The sequence below is a fragment of the Equus caballus genome, chromosome 22 (genome assembly GCF_041296265.1).
Source record: "Equus caballus isolate H_3958 breed thoroughbred chromosome 22, TB-T2T, whole genome shotgun sequence".
NCBI lineage: Eukaryota > Metazoa > Chordata > Mammalia > Perissodactyla > Equidae > Equus > Equus caballus.
In genome coordinates, this window is record NC_091705.1 from 42,354,988 (window position 1) to 42,378,841 (window position 23,854).

General features: G+C 41.6%; 1 protein-coding gene and 1 long non-coding RNA gene across 8 annotated transcripts in view; one reads left to right on the top strand and one right to left on the bottom strand.

Annotated features, from left to right (window-relative positions):
* LOC138920096 (uncharacterized) overlaps positions 1-23,854 on the top strand; it is a 57,580-nt gene that overhangs the window by 12,550 nt on the left and 21,176 nt on the right. For both annotated transcript variants that reach the window (XR_011430771.1, XR_011430770.1), the window contains exon 2: positions 3,846-3,974. This is a non-coding gene — a long non-coding RNA (uncharacterized lncRNA). The remainder of the gene's footprint in view (positions 1-3,845; positions 3,975-23,854) is intronic.
* The window catches only part of BCAS1 (brain enriched myelin associated protein 1), a 105,728-nt gene that overhangs the window by 9,648 nt on the left and 72,226 nt on the right, over positions 1-23,854 (bottom strand). For 3 of the 6 annotated variants that reach the window (XM_005604792.4, XM_023626772.2, XM_070247200.1), the window contains 3 exons: positions 18,356-18,397; positions 10,587-10,760; positions 2,496-2,561 (listed from right to left, as the gene is read on the bottom strand). In XM_005604792.4, coding sequence (XP_005604849.3) covers positions 2,496-2,561; positions 10,587-10,760; positions 18,356-18,397 — 282 coding nt within the window. The remainder of the gene's footprint in view (positions 1-2,495; positions 2,562-10,586; positions 10,761-18,355; positions 18,398-23,854) is intronic. The other 3 variants (XM_070247201.1, XM_014735294.3, XM_070247202.1) reach the window with 3 other exon arrangements.

Here is a 23,854-nt window from a genome sequence, read left to right on the forward strand (position 1 = left end):
AAACTAACTTCTGAAGGCAACAGTTGGCTCGTTCCTTATTTTCAGAGTAAGCTAAGAATCTAAACTTTGCGATGATTGCTTTGTCATTAAACGCAGACAATTCAAAACCTTTCTTGGGGTTTGACTCTGTTTCAAAATTTATAATAAAAATTATTCACAGCTGAATCATCTGAGTGCATCCCTTCCTAGAGGCCAGAGATGCTGGCAGGAAATTGGAGGACAAGATCATGGGAACATCCTATTTGGTTCAGACACTAGAAGCCTAGGCCTGGGGTGGCTTGGACTTTTCCTAGAAACGTCAACTAAGACTTTAATAACTTGGAGAGGGCAAATCTAAAAGGAGCAGAGAACGTCTACTCCCAGCTCCTAGTTTAAACTAAGCATTTGTCATCTCTCAATGAGTACACACCAATCTTCTCAAGTCTGGATCCAAGGCCCTGGAAAATAGAATTCTCAAAACACTCCTACATGACTGTAAATAGAATGAGGCTTCCAGCTCATTCAGATTTTCGCTGACTTCATTTAGATTCTAGAGTCACCAAAATTATTGGCATAATTGTTTCACTGTCAGATTCTAAAACGTACAATCATATTTAAGTTTTTCATGCTGAATAAAGTCAGTTTATTATGTTTCCAAGGTAGTAACCTTTGGGATTTTGGGTCCCAAATTGGTCTAGAATATGGGTTTCAGAGGCAGGCATAGTAGTAAGTTAAAAAAAAAAAAAAAAAGAAAAGCATTTGAATGCAGTAAAAAGCAATATATTTCATGTTGAAATATATAGGATAATCCAATTATTGTGGAAACAGAAATATCATAAATGATTTACAGTCATTGCTGCTGATTTTTGTGCATGTGAGGTGAACAGCATTATAGGGTAATAATTTCCAATCAGCAGCGCAATAGGAGTAGAAAGAGACAATAGCAACAGCTATGGCTTCATTGGTTGAAACCCTAAGCCCCAGTGTGAAAGTCTGTGGGTAAGGAGGTAATTGAGGTTAACTGAGGTCATAAGGATGGGGCCCTGATCCAGTAGGATCAGTGTCCTTATGAAGAGACACCAGAGAGCTTGCTTCCTCTCCTTTTTGCCATGTGAAGACACAGCAAAAAGGCAGCCATCTGAAAGCCAGGAAGGGAACCCTTCTCATCAGGAACCATATCCTGCTGCCATCTCGATCTTGGATTTTCCAGCCTCTATAACAGTGAGAACAAATTTCTGTTGTTTAAGCCAGTTGGTCTGTGATATTTTGTTACGGCAGCTGTGCTAACACAGCAACTAACATTTATTGAGCTCTCTGTACCAAGAGTGTTCTGAGTGCCTTACATGTATTGATTCATCTAAGTATGACAATCCTGTGAGGCAGTGTTTTCCACGTTCCATTACATAGATGAGGAAACTGAGGCACAGAGAGATTGGTATTTTGCCTTTAGTCACACAGCTAAAAAAATGGCTGAGCTAGGATTTGAACCCAGGCATTTTGAGTCTGCAACTCACTCTCTGAACCACATCTCTATATTGCCAAAATTAGCAGAAGAATATTTGATGACATTTTTGTGGAGGTAAACTTTTAGTTAAAAAAGTACACGTTCTAAAATAGGGGACTGAGCATGAGATAATCCCATTGGGAAAAAAAGAAGACATATGGTTATAAAAAAGTGTCACAGCTAGGGGCCGGCCTTGTGGCCGAGTGGTTAAGTTCGTGCACTCTGCTGCAGCGGCCCAGGGTTTTGCTGGTTCAGATCCTGGGCGCAGACATGGCACCGCTCATCAGGCTATGCTGAGGCAGCATCCCACATGCCACAACTAGAAGGACCCACAACTAAAAAAAAGAAAAATATATATATATACAACTATGTACTGGGAGGCTTTGGGGAGAAAAAGGAAAAATAAAATAAAATAGAAACCTTAAAAAAAAAAATGTCACAGCTATGTTTCTTTAGAATAGAGAAAATAATGGAAATGAACCTTGTGATTCCAGGTCTTTCACTCATCTGTTCAAGAAATAGCTCCTACTATGTGCCAGGCACCATGCAAGGTGATAGAAAATAGAAGAGGCTCCTTCCTTGCTCACAGATGCTCCAGACAGGGGCTGGAAGGAGTAGGGGAGTCAGATAACTAATAGACAAATGACTTAGTACAATGTGTAGATAAGTGTCGTGAAGAAAAAGGACACGATGCAGAGATGATGGGTGAAATGGAAGATTTCTCTGAGGAGGTGACATTTAGGCCAAGACTTGAAGGACAGGAAAGAATTTTCCATGTGGAGAAGAGGGAAGAGAGTGCGTGAAAGCCTTGCAATAAGAAATAGTAGAGGAACTCTAGCTTGTTTGTGCTTGTATCTGCAGAGCTCAGGATAGTGCCTGGTATACAGTAGGAGCTTAACTTAGAGATGTTAAATGAATTGGCTGTGTTGAGAATTGCATTGGAGATGAGGCTGGAAAGAACTGAGAACATGTCAGCTAACCCACCACCGAACCGAGTTCACCGGTCACTTACTTCGTAGATGGAGTCTTTCCCATTTACTTCTTCTGAGTGGGTGATCCCTCCATCCCCTTTCACTGACTAAAATAACAAACAGACAATGACCTTTCAGCCACCACGAGCACAACAAAATAGGGAACGCGAGGGAAGTTCTGAAATGGATGACCTTAGTCATTCATTATTGAGATTCGGAGTCAAGGCAAATGGACGACCCGCTGGAAACATAATTCTCATGAGATATATGATTTCCATGTGGTCTGTACCCAGAGCCTGATTAAATTCAAAATAACAACAACGACAGAAGTCCTAAACCCTAGGATTATGTAATTCTGAGATAAATAAATGATGATGAAAATACTCATGTTGGAACCTAGAGGTGGTTGAACATATTGAACAAGTAAACGAAGGGACAAGGAAAGCATTGGGAGCCTTCCGTTGCTAACATTTAGGCGGTGGGTATTTTGTTGTATTCTTTCTCCTAGTGGAGGGGTGATGTTGAGCATTCCATTTTCCATCCTTTAGCGCCCCCTGTGGCCACTGGAATCAGTGACAAGGCTAGATGGGGTTGAATTAGCAGCTTGGCCCCTTAAACCCATACTCGAAGCTACTGGTTCAAAGTGTGGTCCTGGGATCAGCCTCTTCGGCATCACTGGGGAACTTGTTAGAGATGTGAATTCTCGAGAGCTACTCCACATCTACTGAATCAGAAACTCAGGGGGTGCGGCCCAGCAATCTGTGTTTTAACAAACCCTCCAAGTGGTTCTGAGGCACACACGAGTTTGAGCATCACTGCTTTAAACTAACTGGCCAGAGACAAATGCAGACCAACACCAGGGTCTATAGTTTCAACTGTGCATTAGTAACGCTCTGTGCCTGATGCTTGATAAAATACCTAAGAAATCCCGTAATGAATTTTTCAGTTCTTATTGACAATTTTGACTCAGGTCTAATCCTCAAATCTTTGGTCATTGCTTATCGTCTCCTGTTCCCTGCTATGGAGGAAGGGAGCAGGAAGTGGAGGTCAAGCAATGTGGGGCAAAGAGGAAGACTTCCAATCTGACTGTTACTATCATGGCTGTTCTGTTAGCAGACAGCAAAATCTACAACACCTGCATGAAGAATAGTTAAAATCATTAAAGGCACTCAAATACTTTTTTGACTGATCAATATTATGTGCCTCTGTAATCTGACATATGGTATTCACATTAGCAGAGAGAAAATTACTATTTATGAGGGCTAACTCTTAGTGAATTGGTTACTAAGTGCCAAGCACTGTGCTAAATGAGATAATAACACATTAGTTCATTTATTTATCATATCAGAACCTCAAGATGGAGGAATAATTTTATTTTCCTCATTTTACAGGCAAGAAAATGGAAGGCCAGGGAAACTAGCACGAGTCATGGAACTAGCAGGTTATGGAGCCAGGATTTGACACAAGGTGATGACTCCGTGTTCCGTCTTTCAACCACCTCCCCATGCTGCCCCTAGAAGGTAGGAGTACCATTCAATGAATAAATATTTATTAAGCATCTACTATGAAGCTATCAAATTAGGGAAAATGATGAGGACTTGGATAAAATAGAGGTTGATAAATCTCAAATAGGGCTGTTTGTGGGACATGCCCATCTTCAGGGGTCAACCATGCTCACCTGTAAATATTGCTTGGTGCTGCTCTCTGATTCAGAAGACCCAACTAGGACTGTCAATGATTTAACACAGTATGGGAATTCCTATGTCCTTTCCTACTCCAAAAGCAACGTTTATAGAGCTTGGTCCAAGGGAGAACCTTGATACACACTTCTCGATTGGTTGGGAATGGAAGAAGTCTTCCTTCAGCCTGAACTCCTGGTGTCTGGAAGTGCCATGTATGTTTCTCAGGGATATCATTGTCGTGGGTTTCACCAAGGAGTTCAACCCAAAGACCAATAAAGATCTGTCTGTCCTCTGCATAAACTTTAGATCCATTTAGATGCAAAGTGATTTTTTCTTCCTCTGGGTCTTCTGGATTGTTCTACAAGGGCCAATCTTGCTTGAGAACATTTAGAAAAAGAAATGGACTCTCTTGGTTATTATTTCTTTCCCTACACCCAGCTCTGTCAGCCTCTCCATCTTACCCAAAGCTTTTGCCACTTTGGGATTCATTTGGCCTCCAAAATTCAGGCTGTGTCATAAGAGCCCTTCCTACTCAAACACGTTCTCCAGTGTGCTTTAGAATATCACATCATATCGTTGGCCTTTGGGGAATGTTAAAAGCAAAACCAAGCAACCAAAGAAACAAAATGGCTTTTTAAGCAAAATGTGAATGGACATTGGGAGTCATGCCGGCCCTTTTGCCCCCTTCGCCCCCTAAGACAGAGACCTTCAACTTCCCTTTAGTTCTTTCCATTTAGTATCCGATGGGCACTCTGCCAATTTAAGGTTCACATTTGCTTTCTTTCTCCTCCCTTTCTTTGCTGGGCCTTGGAGGAGAAGTGGATTACATCAGAAGGCTCTCTTGGCAGCAGTGGATGTCAGTTAGCATCCTGAAAACAGACCCTCAGGCTGTCGGGGAGCTCATTGCAAAGTTCAACCTCTTAAAAAAAAGGAGAAAAACAATCTCAAGCTTTTCTATAATTTTTCCCTGTTGTTCATTTTGAGGCATATACAGCTGTATTTACGCAAAGCTGACTGTATGCTGAGTTTAGATTAAGGGTCTTATTAAGTCCATCTGAAGTCTCTTCAGTAACGCAGTTATTAACATTAATAATTAATGCATTTATTATTAGTAATGCAGTTATTTCCTTCCTTCCTTTTTTCCTTCCTTCCTTTCTCCCTCCCTCCTGCCTTCCTTTGTTTTCTTTCTATCCCTCTTCATTCCTCTTTGCAGAGCCCTCTTTCAGAAAAAAATTAGAATAGTTCATGTTGGGCTTTGCATTCAAAGATCCATAACCACAGCAGCTTATTTTTTCCAGCTGTCAAAAATAGCAGTTACTGTTTAAAGAGGCGAAAATTCTTTTAGAGACTTTTTAATATTTTAAAGAACAATTTGAAGACCATTAAGTCACTTCAGAGATTTCCCAGTGTGATACTGAGCAACTTTCTTCAAGGAGTTTCTTTTTATTCGTGAGAACCAAAGGCGAGGCATCTCAGGGCAGCCAGACTGCAGTGTTGAGACGGGACCTGGTTGTGGCATCCAAGCCTTGCGTATTAATAAAGCCATTTTTTATTTCTTTCATTGTGTCATGCATTCCTATAGCTTGAGACTCTGGAGAACGTTTGAACCATCTCCACTATATATTACTTAGATATTCAAAATTCTAGAGGGAATGTTTGCTGGTCAGTTCACATTTCTTGGAAAGGAATGGAATTGTATTTTGATGATGATCTAAGCCAACTGAAGTTGAGATTTAAAAGAATTGGGACGCCATTTTAATTTAGAGCGTATCAGCAAGGTTGTTGACTACATCAGCCTAATTACAACAAATCCAAAGAACCGGACCTGCTAGAAATTTCCAGGATCAACAAAGGCAATGAGTCCAAGCTTCGTGTTTTACCCGACTTGAAATGGAATTGGACAATTCAGACAAAATTACACAGCTGAGGTAAATCTCATTTTAATGACAAATGTATTCAGAAAATTTATGCCCAAGTTTTGTGTAAGTCATGTCCTAATTCTCCTCTCTTTTGCCTTGTCGTAACTTCAGGTCAATGTAATTTCAGGTAAGCCCAATGCTTGAAAATGATGCTTCTTGGGGCCAGCCCAGTGGTGGAGCGGTTAAGTTTGTGCGCCCTGCTGCGGCGGCCCAGGGTTTTGCCGTTCGAATCCTGGGCGCGGACATGACACTGCTCATCAAGCTATGCTCAGGCAGCGTCCCACATGCCACAACTAGAAGGACCCAGAACTAAACATACACAACTATGTTCCGGGGGCCTTTGGGGAGAAAAAAGGAAAAATAAAATCTTAAAAAAAAAAGATATTTCTTTACACAGAAAACATTACCAAGAGAATCACAAAATGGGAGCCTGTGGTTGTTCTACCTCCATTTACTCTCAAAGAAAACCAGCTGCCAGAAGTGCAGGAAGCAGCAATAACATGGGTACAAGGGGGAGCTTTAGAATAAACAAAAATCTGAATTTGAATTCTGGCTTTGCCATTCACCAGCTCTGTGACCCTGGGCAGACGGCTTAAACGCTCTGAGTCTTTATGCCTCATCTGCTCAGTGGGGCCATAGCAGCGCTCGTTTATGGGGCTTTTATATTAATAAATGAGTTAAGACATACGATGGGTTTATTATTATTAGCACAGTGCGGGCCGTACCATTTACACACAATTAATAAATGGTGGTTCCTCTTCTTATTATTACTACTAATAACTGGGATGAACCAAATGACTACAGATTCCCTTTTAGGGCAGGAAGGTGTGCGAGTCGCTGGTGGAGACAAGAATGGCCCAAACAAATGCTACTTTCAGAAAGCTTTCCTGAAAGAGCAACTCAGTATTTATATTTTAATACTCAGGAAAGAATCTGGGATCAAAAACTCTGGCTGGAAGACTCCTGTTTTTTTGTTTTGTAATTACCATTACAAACCACCCTCTTTTTTCCCCCCAGATAGTAAATTTCAGCAGGTTCTTTTAGACTTATTAGATTGAATGTAGTCAACAAAAATCTCTGAATTCTTGGCTGTCTCTTTATTTGGGTCTTTAATTTGCCAAATACTAAAGCTCCCAGTATTTCTTATCTAAGACTAGGAACGTTACTCCAACAAAGATTTCTTACAAAACTAACGGTCTAAAGAAAGAGGCGGGAGGAGGATTAAATGAAACAATGTACGTGACAATAGTTTGGAGGAGGAAGGTACTTTTCAAGTACAAGGTGTTATTAATATTGACAGATTATACATTTACACATCTCTATTTCTGTCTACCACATTTGGGGTTTCAGCTGCCTACCTGGTTTGTGGGTACATGAATCCAGTTCTCTACGCACTCACTTTATAAAAATGTACTAGCACTTCAAATATCCTGTTTCTTGACATACAGTTGGATTAATACATATAAGAATCTTTTTCTATTTAGGGCATAACAGATGTCTTCTCGATCCCTTGCAATTATTTTGAAAATCGGTAGGAGCCCATAGGATTTTTGTGAAGTGGGATAACTATAAGTGTCAAATACAGTGTAAGGACTTGTGTGACTCTATTTTCTTTTCCCTGAAGAACAATTATTTGAAAATGATATTCGTTCTATTTTTATTTTTATGAGATATTAATTTCTGGAAAGAAAAAGATCTTTTTAGAAATGAACTGGACAATGCATTTATTTTTTTAAAAAACTCAACCAAGAGCTCCTTTGCCATGGGATAGTAAAATACGTTATCTGAAAGAAATTTAAGGGAAGCAAAGGCTAAAATGTAGAAAATCAATGACCTGATGAATGGCGACACTGATTGCGCAACAAGGGTGATGCATTTGCAATTGAGTTTTCTCCTCTATTTACTCAATTCTTTTAAAAAAACTGTATTTGGCTAACAATACCTAAAATCAGTTTGAAACATTCATTTATTCAGCTCAAAAAATAAAAATCCCATAGTGATGGGCCAGATCTCTAGTTTCAAGCCCTTAGAGCAGTTTGGTTTTTTCCTGTATAAATCCAAAGACTTTAAATCAGTTTGGAAGTCATGAAACGTTACCCAAAAGTGTTTCCTGAAAATAAGCGCTGAAGCTGACTTCCGGGAATCTACGCTATGGGGCTACGAACATGTGCATCTAGGTAGGTGGACAAGGATGTTCATGTAGGTTAGTGAAGCAGCTGAGCTCATGTGTGTGAGACACGTGGTGTGTGCTCACTGAATATGAGATAGAGTTAAAAATGAACATCTGTTTTCCCCTTTAGGTTTTATTCTCCATGAGAACAGGGACCATGTCTACTTATGCTCACTGTTGTATCCCTAGGGCCTAGGATCTAGTACTCAAAAATTCTCTGTTGAATAAGTGAATGAATGAAATGCAAAAAGTTGGAAACAAACCAATGTCCATCATTAGAGCAATGGTGAATCAAATTAAGATAAACCCAGACAATATGATGCAATGAAGTTACGGTAAAGAACGAAGAGGCTCTCTATCAGGGGTTGCAAACTCAAATACCTACAGGGAAAGGGCCAGGAATATAAATGAGAGGGAGCTGGGCTGGATGTGACAATGGGGAGTGGTGGGGATTGTGGTGAACTGGAAAACCCATGTCTTGTGTATTTGAATTAATGGCAATGGTAATATACTGTTTTAATGAAAACAAAACAGAATGCAAGACAAGAATAATTAGTTTGGAATTTTAGAGGAAATCCCAACAATGATGGAAACTTTGGAGTGTAAACATTAAAAGGAAGGAATAATGTTCAAGCTCCCAGGCATAGCACTTTTAATGGGCAACAGGAAATAAGAACAATGGACATTATAAGACCTGACACTGTGAACCCACTGAGGATTGCTTGGGTAAAAGGCATCCTCTTCTACCTCTATCCTTCTCCTCTGAAGAGTTAATTCCAAAGAACTCCTATGTTTCCAATTTATTCCCCTAACAGTTGAGACTTACCCACTTTGTATTGTTAGAAAATATTCCCGAACATTATCTAATGGCTAGCTCCAGAGGATGGGCTTAAGTAATACAGCACCTCGTGAGAATGTAAGAAGGTGTTTTGAATGGATGCAGTGGTGGTTTAGAGGTCTTTCATGCTGTATTTGGGGTCTCTTGTATTTCCTCTCTTTTAAGTGAAGTCTCATTTTGATTATTTGGAAGAGAAAATCATTCTGTTTGCTATCTTTTTGTGTCTCTCAACTCCATCCAGAAACGAGAAAGCTGGATCACCCTCAACGTTATGATGAGCTATCTGGGGATCCTATTTGTAATTTAGACGGGTTGCCAGAAACAGGCCAAATGTTCTTTTCTTTCCTCACATCATGTAAAAATTGGTTTAAACATCTCAAATCTTGATCCCCATTTTCAGCACCAAATTGCCGAGTAAATGGCCAGGAATACAGATGGGGTTCCAGCCATACGGGCAGTCCACTCTACACTCTAGGCTCACTCTACGCTTCTTACTCCATGAGAATCCAACAGTAAAAGAAAATGATTCCTGCCGACAATTTCTAACAGGGTCACGTCTAAAATGCCTCGACTCCCCCTGGCGAGGGTGTTGTTTTGTTTCGTGGACTAGAAAGAATTCCTTAACACGTTGAGCCTGTGAAATTAGAGAGTTGCTTTCTCAAAGGATTAAATTCCCAATTACTCCCGAAAATAAAGGCACACGATATTGAAATTCTTGTTTTCCATTAAAAGAGAATTAGACCGGTGACCTTTTACATGGGCTTTTGTTTTTTGTCTTCCAACTGATTTGGGTTTTGTTGCATATTATTGAAATTCCTGCATGTTTAGGTATTTAATGTCCATGACTCTTCACAGACACCAAAAGATGTCTGCTCGCATTCTCCCATTCTGTACTAACTAAAAGCATGGCAAATTCACCAGCTAAGCTATACATATTCATTATTAGAAAATTATGTTGTCATTTCCTTATTGGAATTATCTAGAAGTCAGCTCTGTCCACGTTTGTGGCACTCACATCTCACCTTTAGGATTTTTCCAACATCAATATACAACTTGACTATTTATTACTTAATCCTTTAAAAAATGGCTTATGTTCTTTATGAAAATATAAAAAATAAATATATTTTCAAAGGAAACTGCATATCATTGCCATAATGAGAAAAGCAGTATCGTTTGCCATAAGCAGAAGGAAAATTTAAAAACAAATAAAATTAAAAGTAAATAATAATATTAACTTCTAGGTAGATACCGTTGTTTGCCAAAACTCAGGACCCAAGGCCAGCTCTTTCTTTGTTAAAAGGGAGTTAGCAGGAGTTAAAGAAAGGTTAAGGAATATTAGCAATAAACTGAGACTTTCTCTGTGATTGAATCAGAAGGACGAAAGGGAATTTTCTCAATGCACAATTCATATTCCATCTACACCCTTTATCATGATGTCTCATGCGGCCTGTGACATGGGTCCTGTATTCTCGGAAGCTGGCCTGGGAAGGTCAGTTTTCCTGCACTGGAAGCAAGTGGCTTACCATTTGTCTGAGAAATGCCATCAGGGAGGTTCTCGGTGGCTTGTGTTCTTCTCTTTTGAGTTTTGCTTCTGCGGGTTCGGCGGCGGCCTCTCCCTCTTCGCTGAGATCCACTGTTTGTAAGGCTGAACCTACTTCCTCGGCCTTTATCACCTCTACTGGTGATGCACACACCGCCTGGATTATTTTGCCAGGTAATAAGACAGTGAAAAACAAACATTCTCCCCAAACATGTTGTATAAAGCAGGGTCCTGATTGCCCCCTGTCCACAGAGGGGCTACGGCTTTGAGTCTATGACCATTTCTACACAGGCACATCTTCAAGAAGTAACACTCATGTCACATAATGCGCTCTCAAACAGCCAATTTCTGAACAACTGCAAATAGACTGACTTGGAAGTGGCAAGATTCCTGCCCCATGAAGGTACAAGGCTCAGATCAGAAGTTCATTTTGGGGACTGCCCTTCAGCGCATGCTCAGTACCCCTTCCATGCTAGCAGGCCCACCTCTTTGGTCTGCCATCAAGGAGAATTACACCTGGCCTGTGTAGAAATCAGGAGTAATCATTCCCTCAAGAGTGCAACCTTAGAGACAGTGACCATGACATCTTCCGTTCCATATCCTACTCCCCCTGCAACTGTGGAGGAGCTGTCCGCTTTGCAGAAAGGATAGTGCGAAAGCCACCGGATTTAATAGACCCAACGTTCTCGGTAACTCGTTTCCCACCCCACCCCAGACCAGTCATTTGCCATTGTTATTTAACCAAAGTTCAGGCTTTTAGAAGAAAAATGAACTTGGCAAGAAAACTATGACTAAGTTCCTTACAGCCCCCAGCAAGGTAGCTGGCGAGCTCAGTGCCCCTTGAAAGTCTGAGGAGAGAAGAGGCGGCCAGCAATGAGAGGCCGAGGCAGAAGGTCTGATTCACCCGCACTCTGATTCCACTTTGTGTTCTAGGTACGCCTCCCTCCATTTGTGCTGTGCCCTAGTCACACTGGGGACAGTTTTTGCATTTGCCTTGGTCCCTGCAACATGACAGAGTTCAGTGGCCTGGAGAGGGTTTTATAATTTCCTTTTTCTTTCCTCAGCCAGGAGTTGGCAAACTACACCAAATGCATCCCAGAGCCTGTTTAACCACGGCCCTTGAACTAAGGGTGTATTTTACACTTTTAAAGGGCTTGAAAATTTTTTAAAAGATGCGAAATACGCATCAGAGACTGTATGTGGCCACCAAAGTCTAAAATATTTACTCTCTGGCTCTTTAGACAAGTTTGCTGTCCTTTGCCTCAGAAGAAAGAAGTCTGGAGCCAGAAGCATCTCTGCCTCTGTCTTTGCTGGTGCCAGACCCCTAGCTTCCTTGGAACCTTGCTCTTGCTGTAAGGGAGTAGGGGAGGCAAGTTAGTTATTTCCAAAAGCACAAGATGCTGGTGGAGAAACCACTTTCCTTTCCCTTGTACAGAACATACCATTGGCTTGCAAATGACCCAAATGATCTGAATTGAGAAGAAGCCTTCATCTCTGTGTTGTCAGCTGAAGCAGGAAGGTGTCCAGCGACAAATCAGCATTCAGAAACGCCCCAAATTAAGGCAATTAAATCACAGCTGTCTCTCCCCACAGTCTGTTTCTTAAAATATTGACACAACTTCTAGCATTTTCCCTTTGTAAACAAAGATCTAGTTTGGGGAATGACAGACTCAAAACTTCCCAGGAGGCAAGGCAGGTGACATCAGCATGGACTGACCAGATGTCAGACAAAAAGGAGAGGTGGGGACTACGGTGAGCAAGAGTCAAGTCGCCCCATCTAAAGACACTGAAAGAAGAAAAGCACTGGGCCAGCCAAGCGAAACATGTCTGCTGCTCAGCTGCTGGTCTGTGACCCAGGCCTGTCTTTAGGAAACCAGGCTGAGCCTGGAGCCAATAAGAGACTGAGATTGGCAGGCAAATGTGGACATGGATTTCCATATCTAGCCCTGACTTAATTCGGTTGCATTTCTGAAAAGTAAGCTTCAGCACCAGAGCCCTGGGGCAAGCTGGAAACGCAGGCCGTCTGACACGGGCATTCTGAGCAGCCCCTAGTGCCAGCCTGCCTGGGTCTAAACCTTGCCCCTCCCCCTTACAGAGCCTCTAACCTGAGGCTGGCACTCAACACTTCTGTGCCTTCCTTTTCTCATTTCTCAATGGGGACAGTATACACGTCAGAAAGCTGTTTTAAGAATTAAATCAGGCAATGTTTGTAAGGTTCTTAGAGCACTGCCTAACACATCATAAGCATCAATTAATACTAGTGCTTGTTACTTGTCCTATGTTGAGGGCTATTTCCTCCATGGGCATGAATTATCTGGAGTCATTCAGCATGCACATGTCCACTATTTAGAGATGATATCAATAACTATCTCTTACTATGTCAGACACTGTGCAAAGTGTTTTTAACATATTACCTTAGTAAATAGTTACTGAGTTACTAAAGAGTCGTCAGAGTAGATAACATTATTCCTACTCTACAGATGAAGAATCTGAATGACTGAATGACTTGGCCAAAGCCACAGTACAGGTAAGTAGCCATTTCAATGAAGATGGAGTCGTTTACGAGTAACTGAATATCTACTAGTGACTTCACCACTAACAATATGGAACAAGAAGTTTCAAAGCAGGAAGTTCTAGGGTTGATTCAGTGGCTTGCCAATGTTTCTAAGAACCTGGGCTCTTTCTATCCTTTGGCTTTGCCATCCTTGTCATGCTGGATTTTCAGCCTTCTATTTGCTACCTTATGGATATAAAGCAGCTGCCATAGTTCCAGGCATCACATCTTCAACCCAATGTCCTAAAAAGGAAGGAAGGTCACAGCGAAATATTTTCTCCAAATGAACGTATGTATTTTTCTCCCCTACCTCAGGGTACATTTAATTCTCCCAAAGCAGGCCATATCCTTACCCCTAGACTACTTGTTGGTGAAGAAAACGGGATTATTGATTTAGGCTAACCACAACCAAATACTTTGGGGGTGTGGTAGTTGCCAACCTTGCCTAAGATCAAGGGAAGAAGGGTGGAGGAACGGAAAGTGGCCCTTAAGTAGGTGATGAACAGAGTCTGACTCACTGACTCTGGGTTCAAAATTATTCTGTCTTTGAAGCAGCAAATTCTTTTTTTGTGTGCAGGGGCCTGGGGGGAGAATTGCTTGTATAATAAGAGGATCAGAGTGTATGGCAATAACTTGCTAAAGCAACTTTATTTGAGTGCCAGTGGTTTTCTTGCTGGGCCTTTCCGAATGTCAAGAGGTGTCGGCACACAGACCCTAGGCCAGAGCCCATTCTTCAACACACAAGTATTTCAGCTGGCGAAACAAAAGAAGAGACTTCTAGAGACTCCCATTAGCTTTGAAGTCAGTCCAAGAAGTTGGCTTTCAGCAGCCAAGGAAAATCCACTGACACCCGGTGTGGAAATCTAGCAGCATTTGAGCAAAATAAGGATCTGATTTGCATGTATAGACATAAGAATTGGATTTTTATTTGGATAGTTTTCAGATGTCCTTCCAGGCCAGGGCTTTGGAAAAAGTCGTTCCTTATTTAGAATATGTGACTGCATCTGCACATTTCAATTTTGGACATGATGGGCATAATGAAAGTCAGATTCATGCTATATATATATATATTTTTTAGGAAGATTAGCCCTGAGCTAACATCTGCTGCCAATTCTCCTCTTTTTGCTGAGGAAGACTGGCCCTGAGCTAACATCCGTGCCCATCTTCCTCTACTTTATATGTGGGACGCCTACCACAGCGTGGCTTGCCAAGCGGTGCCATGTCCACACCCGGGATCCAAACCGGTGAACCCAGGGCCACTGAAGCAGAACGTGTGAACTTAACCACTGTGCCACCAGGCCAGCCCCACATGCTGGATTACTGAATCAGATCCCCTTGATTTCAGCAGGGGATATTATATACTGCATGAAGGTGGCTAGTGTGTTTAACACAGATAATGTACAATTCAGTAAAAGGTTTCACATTTTGCCTCCAATATTATACCATATTTACTCTTGAAATTTGGTTTATACAGTTTTTACCAGAGCTGTGAGTTTTGGAAACCGGTTTATAGCAAAATAGATGTCCTCCACTTAAACTTCACCCATGACACAATGCTATCGATATTAAAAAGGTTTTATTTTAGAATCTTTTCTAGATTCTTTCTGCTTTGATTTGTAACATGATTATTTGATGACAAAGACCTTGTAGTGATTTTACGTTTCCACCCAGTAACTGTGCTCCCTCATTCTCTTCACAGCACCCAGTCTGGCTCTAGGGGCACAGTCCTCCCCAACTTTAAGACTAGGTGTTTGCATGAAGCTGGTTGAGCATGTCTAAGCCAATCAACACGGTTTAGCTCCTTGACCATACGGGTTCAGGGACGGCAGTACCTATTATTTTCCCAATTACTCATGCCACCTTCTCGTAAAAGAATTGTACATCCATGCCCATCACTGTGTGACTTGCTTTTGCAAATGGAGCGTGTGTAGACATGATGTAAGCATGACTGAGTAGAAGCTTTCGGCGTCATTGCGTGGTTTACCCATAGCACTATTTTCTCTCTGCCACTATAACTGCATGTCCCAGTCAAAGGGGCTGCTTCTTCAGTCTGGATTTCAGCAGGAAGAGGCCATGAAGATCACCCACAGCCAGCTTACAAGAGACATGCAGCATGAGTGAGAGAAAAAAAATCTTTGCTGTTGAAAGCCACTGGAATTTGGGGCTTGCTTGTCACTGCCACACAACCTGCTGAAAGCTGACAAATGGGGTATTTGAATGCATTTGAGCCAATGAAGAGGACAAATTCCAGGACGTGGAGGGTTGGTCCTGGAGCCACCTCTCCTTTACTCTGGACCAGGTGATGTGGGGTTGAGAAGGTAGCAGGCCAGGAAGGCTGAGCCAAAAAGAGCCCTGACTCGAGAGCTACTTAAAACAAATTCTACCTTCTTGGCAATGAGCACCAATAAATTCCACTCTCTTTTTAATCCGGATTGAGTTGGGTTTTCTTTCACTTGCAACTGAGAGTTTATTTACTAAGAGAGAGAAGCAACAGAAGTACCTGTTTTCTCGATCTTATAGGTCATTGGAAAGGAAAGCTTTTTTCCCATTAGTTAGAACTAATAATTAACTCCATTAACCAATGGTCAAAATATTTTCAGTTTACAACTGAAGGATTCAAGAACTTCTGTATCAAGATAGATAGATGTTATTTCTGATAGGACCAGGAGCTCATTCTAGGGAAGCACCAAATTTCCATGGGCTTCAAAAGCCTTCTTTTTCTTTTCATGAAAACTTTGAGAAATGTTGAAATCCTTCTCTCCTTTGCTTGCATTGGTTGATAGATTGGTTTTAGAAACTTATGGCAGAGACACTCAAAACACTAAACTCAACCACATTTTAGCCAGAAGTCGCTAAAGGACTCTTGTATTGTGATCAGTCAAACCTAATTTTCCTGTTCTGAAGGTTTAGAATACTATACGCTGTTTTGATTAAGGCCATCTCTCTTATTTAGGAGGAGGAAGTTAAACTAATTGTTTTGCATGTGCCTTCACTCCATGTGGGCACTGAGTCAGCTGTGGGATCTGTAATTTCACAAGGAAATATAGTCACTGAGTCCCGGGAGGCACTCACTCTTAACCCTGCAACTCCTATGCACTAACAGTTACTGCAGGGGGTGGCAAACTTTGCCTGCAGAGGGCCCTGTCATAACTACACTCGGCTGCCACTGAAGCAGGAAAGCAGCCATAGAAGATACGTGAAGGAATGAGCATGGCTGTGTTCTAATAAAACTTTATTCATAAACACTGAAATCTGAATTTTGTATAATCTTCACACATCATGAAATATTCTTCTTCTTTCAAGTTTTTTCAATCATTCAAAACTATAAAAACCATTCTTAGCTCCTGGGCCATACAAACACACGTGATGGGCTGGATTTGGCCCGTGGGCCACAGTTTGCTGACCCCTGATTGCTGAGTTCTTCCTACGCTTCGGGAACTGAAGTAGGCACGTTACACGCATTATTCATTTAATTCTCACAAGAATCCCAGGGGGTAGGTATGTTATCATGGCCATTTAAGAGATGAATAAACTAAAGTCCAAGGGGTGGCACACCCTGGGGATGATGGGGCCAAGATCACAACATTTTAGCCTCATTCTCTCCAATTAATAGGCTGTTAGAAGATGAAACATTGAAGCTTAAAAACAGAAATGTTATTTGTAGGGCTAAGCAATTTAAAGGAATTTTTATAATGCTTCTTTATTTTCTTGAGAAAATATTTTGCTTTCTTATGTTTCTCCATCAGCTTTTGTGTTATCTTTTGGCACCAATAATTTAACTTTAGTTCATGTTTAGATTTGTTTTAAATTTCACCTAGAAAATGAAACACTTCCTGTTTGCCTGTTAGAGATCAACTCTGCGTTTTAGTATGCAAGCTGCAAGAGACACGGGTTCCTCAGCTAGGCAACTGTGCATGAACCTCTGAAAAGAAGTTTCTCTTCAAAACACTCGGAACCTCAAAGCCACCTGACGCCCCAGATTTAACCTGCAGCTTTTCAATGTAACGTTCATGGGAAGAAGACGCGTGGAGGTCCTCCTCACAAGTTGCCGAAATAGAGACTTTGACTTTCTAGGAAATAGCCAGTAAATTCATGAGAATTTTCTGGAATTACGAGAGCCCTAAGCTTTGCTGAGCTTCTAAGTCTGGTTCAAAAATGAAAGAGAGAGGAAGAGAGAGGGAGGGAGGTAAAAAAAAGACAACAAAAAAAGCGGATTTCAGAGATCTTTCTCCCAGCAAGAATTATAACATAGCCATTCCAGTTTTCATTCTACACCACAGACAACATTTCTGGAGCATATTTGGATTTCCAACATCTGTTCAGTTCCAGAAACTAAATAAAAATGAAAACCCAAACTCTATCCATGGCAAGCAAACAAGAGACATCTAGAAAGAGCAAACATATTTTGCTTTGGCAAAACGATAATGAGTGTCTTTCTCTCAAGGAACTGTGAACTCACTTATCCCCATTATAAAATTTTCCAAAGACTGCACTTCTTTCAGAGCAGAAAGCTGCTGTTTGGGGTCTGAAATTCATGAGGCCAATCTATTTCACTGGAAGATGTTTTGGGAAGATATGTTCTTGTGGCGTCTCATAAGAGCCATCTCCTTCAGACGTGAATGCACTGTCTCGAAAGTTTTGACCATTGCTCTAGAAGATTAAAGGCCAAAACAACACTGAGGCTCAACCTATCTGTCTCAGGTGTAGACCCACGGAGGTGGCTCTCTGGCCCAAGACCAAGAATCCCGGCATCTATTGCAGCAAGATGTTCTCATGCCTAATGCCACTTCCGGTCCTGGGTACCACCCACAGTTAGTTGAGAATCTGGCTTGCCATGGAGATAAAGGTGAAAGCGCAATCAAAGTAGAATGAAGCAGAGGGTGCAGCATCATTATCCCTTAAGGAAGTGTAAAGATGTTCTTATGTTTGGTAGACTCTTTCAGCCCCTAAATGAGAACAAATTATAAAAATGTAGACTCTGATTTTGCATTTAGTTCTCACTGATTCAATGGGCATTAAAATATTCATCCAAAGTTCCTCCCCAGCAGTCCCTAATCAGGTAAAAGGGCGAAAGAGTCTACAGCAGGTGATAACACTTGGAGCATGCAAGAACACAGGACCACAGAGCTGAAATGCCCCGTGGTCCGACATGCAGAAGTTGAGAATGGAATGATTCTGTCATTTCATGCGTAACTTACATTCTCCTCTGCACCTGTGGGGACTGAATCCTCTTTAACTGACTAAAGGGAAGATAAAAACAAAAGTAAGAGTCAGGATGTTACCCAAAAATGATGGGTTAGTGGAGCTAACAACCCTCTGGTGCAATTCATGGACATCAAATTGCTTATGTATACCTGGTTCCAAGAAGAACTTGAAGGAGGCTTACGCAAATGTAAACAGTGCAGCAAGATAATATAAATTACCTTATGTGTTTTCAAATGTAACTAAGGGAAAATAAACAGATGCAGTCAGGACGCCAATGGAACGAGGAGAGGGGTTGCTACAGAATATACAACACGAACACATTTGTCTTGACATTTTCTGGTAGCTGATGAAGAGGGAGCTATGATCAATCACAAAATACACAGTCACTGTTAGGTAAAAACAAGTAGCTGCTCAGGAAAATTTTGGTAGTAAGTCTGGAGAAATTCATCCCTTATTACACAGAGCAAGCAGGCACTGTGTAATAAGCAGGTCCTCAGCGTTATCCTGACAGAGCACAGTGTCCAGCATCAGAAGCTGCTTCTTACATGAGCCCTCAGTATGGGCCAATTTCATCGTGCCAAAGTTTAGTTCGGTTAAAACACTTCTATGGAGGGCCAAAGGGCTGGGGTCCAACATATCCAACTTCAGATAGTATTTCTCCTTGCAGTAATTCTGGCATGCACAGTCTTGTCCCAAAGAGGGGAGCAGTTACTGGATTCTAGCACGGGTCAATGCCACAACCATTATATCAATTTGCTAAGCTCCCCTGTGGAGGTCTTCTTTCCATCTTTCTTGCAGTCTTTATTAAACATTTTTGGGATGGTGGTGATGTTTACAGACCACTTTGAGATTCACTTGCCAGATCTAGACTCTCTTGCCAGAAAAATAAACATGAACAACATATTTTGCAAATGATTTCAGGGTGTTCATAGACCCCTGCATCTCTTCTCTTGGATTCCAGGTTAAGAACTCGTCCCTCTATCTATTTTGTTCCAAGTCTTGCCTTTATTTTTACCTTGAAAACATCCAGTGGGAGGGGAGGAAGGGAACTGACACTTACAAATACATCTTCTGCACTTGGTGCTTTGTATACATTATCTCAGTTAAAGCAGCCCCAAGTGGTAAGTATGGTGACCTGATTTGCTCAGCCAGAAATGGAGTACACAGAGGGGAAGCCACTTGTTCAAGGTGGTGCTGCTAGAAGGTGGTGGAAATGGTTCTAAGAGCCAAGTTTTCCCCTAACCATGATAACTTCAAGGATCAGAAACACATTTTTTGGTCACTCTGTGAGCTTCTTTCTCCAATACCAAACTAGTTTTCTCTCTGGTTGAGTTCTTCAGCTTGGATCATTTCTTTCTATCTATCTGCTTCTCACACTGAAGCTTATCTGGGAGCAAACATGTCCCTAAAAAGGATTGTGGCTTTTCTGGAAGCTTCAGGAGACTATAGAGCATTTAGAAGGAATTGCAAGTAGTGTAGCTTTCTTGGAATTACATACCTTCCCCCGGAGACCAGTGGATGCTATTTAATACTATGAACAGGTAAAGAATTAAACAATAGTTTCAAAGCCAGACCTCTTCAAACCTGATGCACAAAAGTTTCAGGAGTCAATATACCGTCTACATTAGGCTGAGAAAACCCTCCCGCTATTTAAGAATAGCAGTTTTAGTTTTTCAAACCCTCTTTCCTGTCCCAGTTGGTTGTAATGAGATGAGTTTGTCTCTTTGGTTTCCTGTGTCTGGGAAGTTCTCAGCCATTGATTGCTCACTGCTTTCAGGGGAAACTGGGAACCTGATGCAGGTAATCGTGAGGAGCAGAAAGAGCTTCTTCTGGAAACCGATGTTTCCATCATCTTGATTACAGTTTCAGACTTCCAGATCTTTCTGAGGTTTCAAAACTTGGCATTATAAATATTGTCTGTTCCAAGAGAAACTGCTATTTCCTATTTTAAAGTTACACTACCCAGGACAAGATTTCTTATTTTGGGAATTCATCCAGTTGAGCATTTCTCCAACTTTAACAATTTGCCTACCATTTTCATGACTCTTGACCTGTCCATGTATCATCTGAATTTACTTGATATTTTTCTTTAAATTGACTTACCATTTTACTTATATATTTTAAAAGAAAAGATCTTATCATTATAGTGTGAATGTATTATCAACATCCTTGATGTAAACAGAAGTATGTATTAAAACGACTGCAAGGAATAAAACAAAACCACTCATTAAATTCTAATTATTTTTGTCTTTGTTAAAAAGGGAGATCAGCAAGTGTTAGCACAGTGAGAAATGCCTTTTAATATCAAGAAGAGACTTTCTTCGTAATGTCACCAGAGGAATTGGAGAAGAATGGAAAAGGAGATGACGTCATACTATGTGACCAATTACATTTTTAGGGCTGTGTCCAAGAACCATTCAAAATCGTTTTGCACATTTTTGTACATTTGCACACTGGTTTATGGGTGCAGCCCTGATGTCAGCAGTGGCTGAAATATCCTGTTAGTATAAGGAGCCCAAACTGGGTAATGAGAGGCCAGGTTCCTGTTTGCCTTTAGTATTTGGCACATGGAAGAGAAAACCTGCTCAGAACCCAGGTCTACAGCATCTTGAACTGGGGAGCCAGGTTCAGATTCACTGTTTTAGCTGTGCAACCTTCGGCAAGTCAATCACACCTCTCTGAGCCTCAGTTCACTTATTCAAATGTTGCCTGTTAGACTATCAATCATAGAGTTGTTTTAAGGAATAAATAAAATAAAGCATGTGAAGGGAAGGTCATGGCTGAAGCAGGCCGAGACTCACCTGTGTCGGGTGGCTGGAGTCAAGCTGCACAGCTCCTCCTGGTACATATATGAAGACCTTCATTTACATGGGAGCTGGAGACACTGGAGGATGTATTTATGGTGGGGAGGAACAACTTGAATCATGTCTATAATTAGGGTTCAGTCGTCTATAGTCTTTTCTAGAAGTCAGGATGTATAGGATGGAGCAGAAATAAAGATTTTGAGAAATGGACACCAGGAAGAGAATTCACCAGTAGAAATAAGGACTCCAGGCGCACCAGCTACCTGCAGGGTCAGGTTCTGGGTGGGAGGCGGGTGGCTGGTAGAGCCTTTCAGCTCAGCTCCCCTTGAGTTGAGTTGTGCACTGGGGAGAACAGGGCCGTGTGGACGCCAAGGATGGGTCTTGTTAAACAGTGTCGCTCTGTGGCCCAAGTAGCTGCAGTGAGATTCTCTTCCCCGGGCTGAGCACAACACAGGAAGAGAGAGCTTTCTCCCCACGGTTTTGCAAGTGGCACACGAACCACGGCAGCCTGGTGAGGACCAACAGCCATGATGGGTCAGGCGAACTGGCATGGATCTTCTTGGCGGCTCTGCTGGCAGTGATGTGGCTGGGGAGCGATCACCCAGTAGGGACACCTGGCAGCCCAGACTGATTCATGATGACCTTTCTTGGATTCCTAGAACTTTTTGGATGGGATGATCAGGGGTGTAGATTTATTTATACCCCTCAGTCTACGAGAATTGCTGATATTTATTTTGTATATGTAAATCACTTAGCATAGGCACTGAACATAGTGTAACAGTAGCAATTTTTATGAATGCTGGGGAGAACTGGCATAAGCAAGCCTACTCGACTTAAGTCTTTTCTCGCCTTCTTCCATGTTGCTTTTGAAATTTCCTTAAGTCTGCTCAAGCCAGATACATGTTTGCTCCGGAATCCCTGTGCACAGACAGCTTGAACACTGCTCTCAGGTGATATTAGTTCCAGAGTTGGAATGAGGTGGCGGGGGGACGCAGGTCTCAACTAAAATCTTGAGGCTCTGCTCCCTATAGCATAGTGGCACACTGACCTTTGTCAAACAAAAACGCTACCTCATACTAACTTCAGCCCACTGGGCCAGTATTTTGAGCTCTTTATTGTTTATATTCTGGACTGCATTAATGAGCTCTCCCAGCTTCTGAACTTGGTAAGTGTGCTTCACAGGTCATTGACCAAGTTACAGATAGAAACTTTGAATAAACAGGGCTGAGGGCAGATTCCAGAGGCCTTCCCAAAGAGGACTTCTGGCATGTGGTTTTGATCCTTTAATAAATATTCTTTGTTGGCTTGTGTCTATCCATCTTGTAATGCATTAGACACAACTCTAAAGAACTGAAAAAAAATGGTAATCCTAACAAAGATAATTATAATGACAGCAACCCACAGTATTGGCCTTTGTGTGAGGCAGTGGGTTAAATGTTTTACTTTGGCATTCCATATTGGTCTTCAAAATGGGAGCACATCTCCCTTAATTTCTAGGCCTCTGCTCCAGAATCTATTAAACTTTGCTGCCACCCCAAAACCATAGCTTCCTTTGAAAAGGTTTGAGGTGTGTCTCTGTTCTCCTCCAGAGCTGACTGATGTGTGACAGCATCCCCAGTGAACCAGTTCTCTGAGCCAAGCCTGCATCTCACCTTTAATATGTATTTATACCCAGCATGGTTTCCATGCCCGATACACAATGACAAATGAAGGCCTTGGGCAGCTTCTCCCTTTTCTCCTGATGTTTTCCCATAGGAGAAAGGCTGTGAGCTGAGGAACCAGCAGTACCAGATTCCAATTCATTATTTTCCACCGTCAACGAGTACATCGTGATGGATAACCTCCGAAGAGCAGGAAAGAGGACTCTTCCACACTGGGACTGTGTTCGAGAAGGGAATTTGAGAGACAAGAAGGAAGAGTGGATGGCGCTGCTGATGGAGTGACTCTGTTCAAAGTGAATGAGAGAGAACGATTTGCAAGTGCAAGCTCGGTTTCTGCAGACCAAAAGGCATTTATTAGGGTCTCAAGCTCTCTAGTCAGAGGAACACAATTAGCTCAGGGGCGAATCAGGAAACACACAGAGCGTGGGATTTTCGTTCGAATCTCAAAACCAGAAACAGTTCCAATCTTCTGCAAAGAACTGGACATCTGGCTATCATCTGGTGAGTCTAAAAATTATCCAGCCTCATTAACAACAACAACAACAAAAATCCAGCTTGAAATCCAAAGAATCCTGTTTGGAGATTAATGTTGCCAAGAATAAGGAACGAAATAGCACATAAACTTATCAGCATCAATGTGAATAACAAGGATGCCTCTCCTTTGAAGAACACAGTCAATTCTTAAAAGAATGCTTCTTTAAAAAACTGTCACATGGTAGCACTTAAGCCAACAGACATTCATCCTGTTCCTAGCAGGTCTTCTGGAAGCATCATTTGATCACGTGACAGCTGTTCTGAGTTCATTGATTTCACAGTAGCCCCAAGACCTCTTCTATCAAGTCGAGATATTTCAGTCCATCTTTCTTCAAGTGTTTCCATAATTGTTCAGCCATATGCCAGGCTTCCTTAACCAGGATCCCTGTGGATTCTGGGATCAAATACAGGATTTTGTATTTGAAACAAATAACCCAGACGATTCTTAAGTCCTCTTAGCCTATTTTGACCTACACTGACTGCTCCCTTTTCT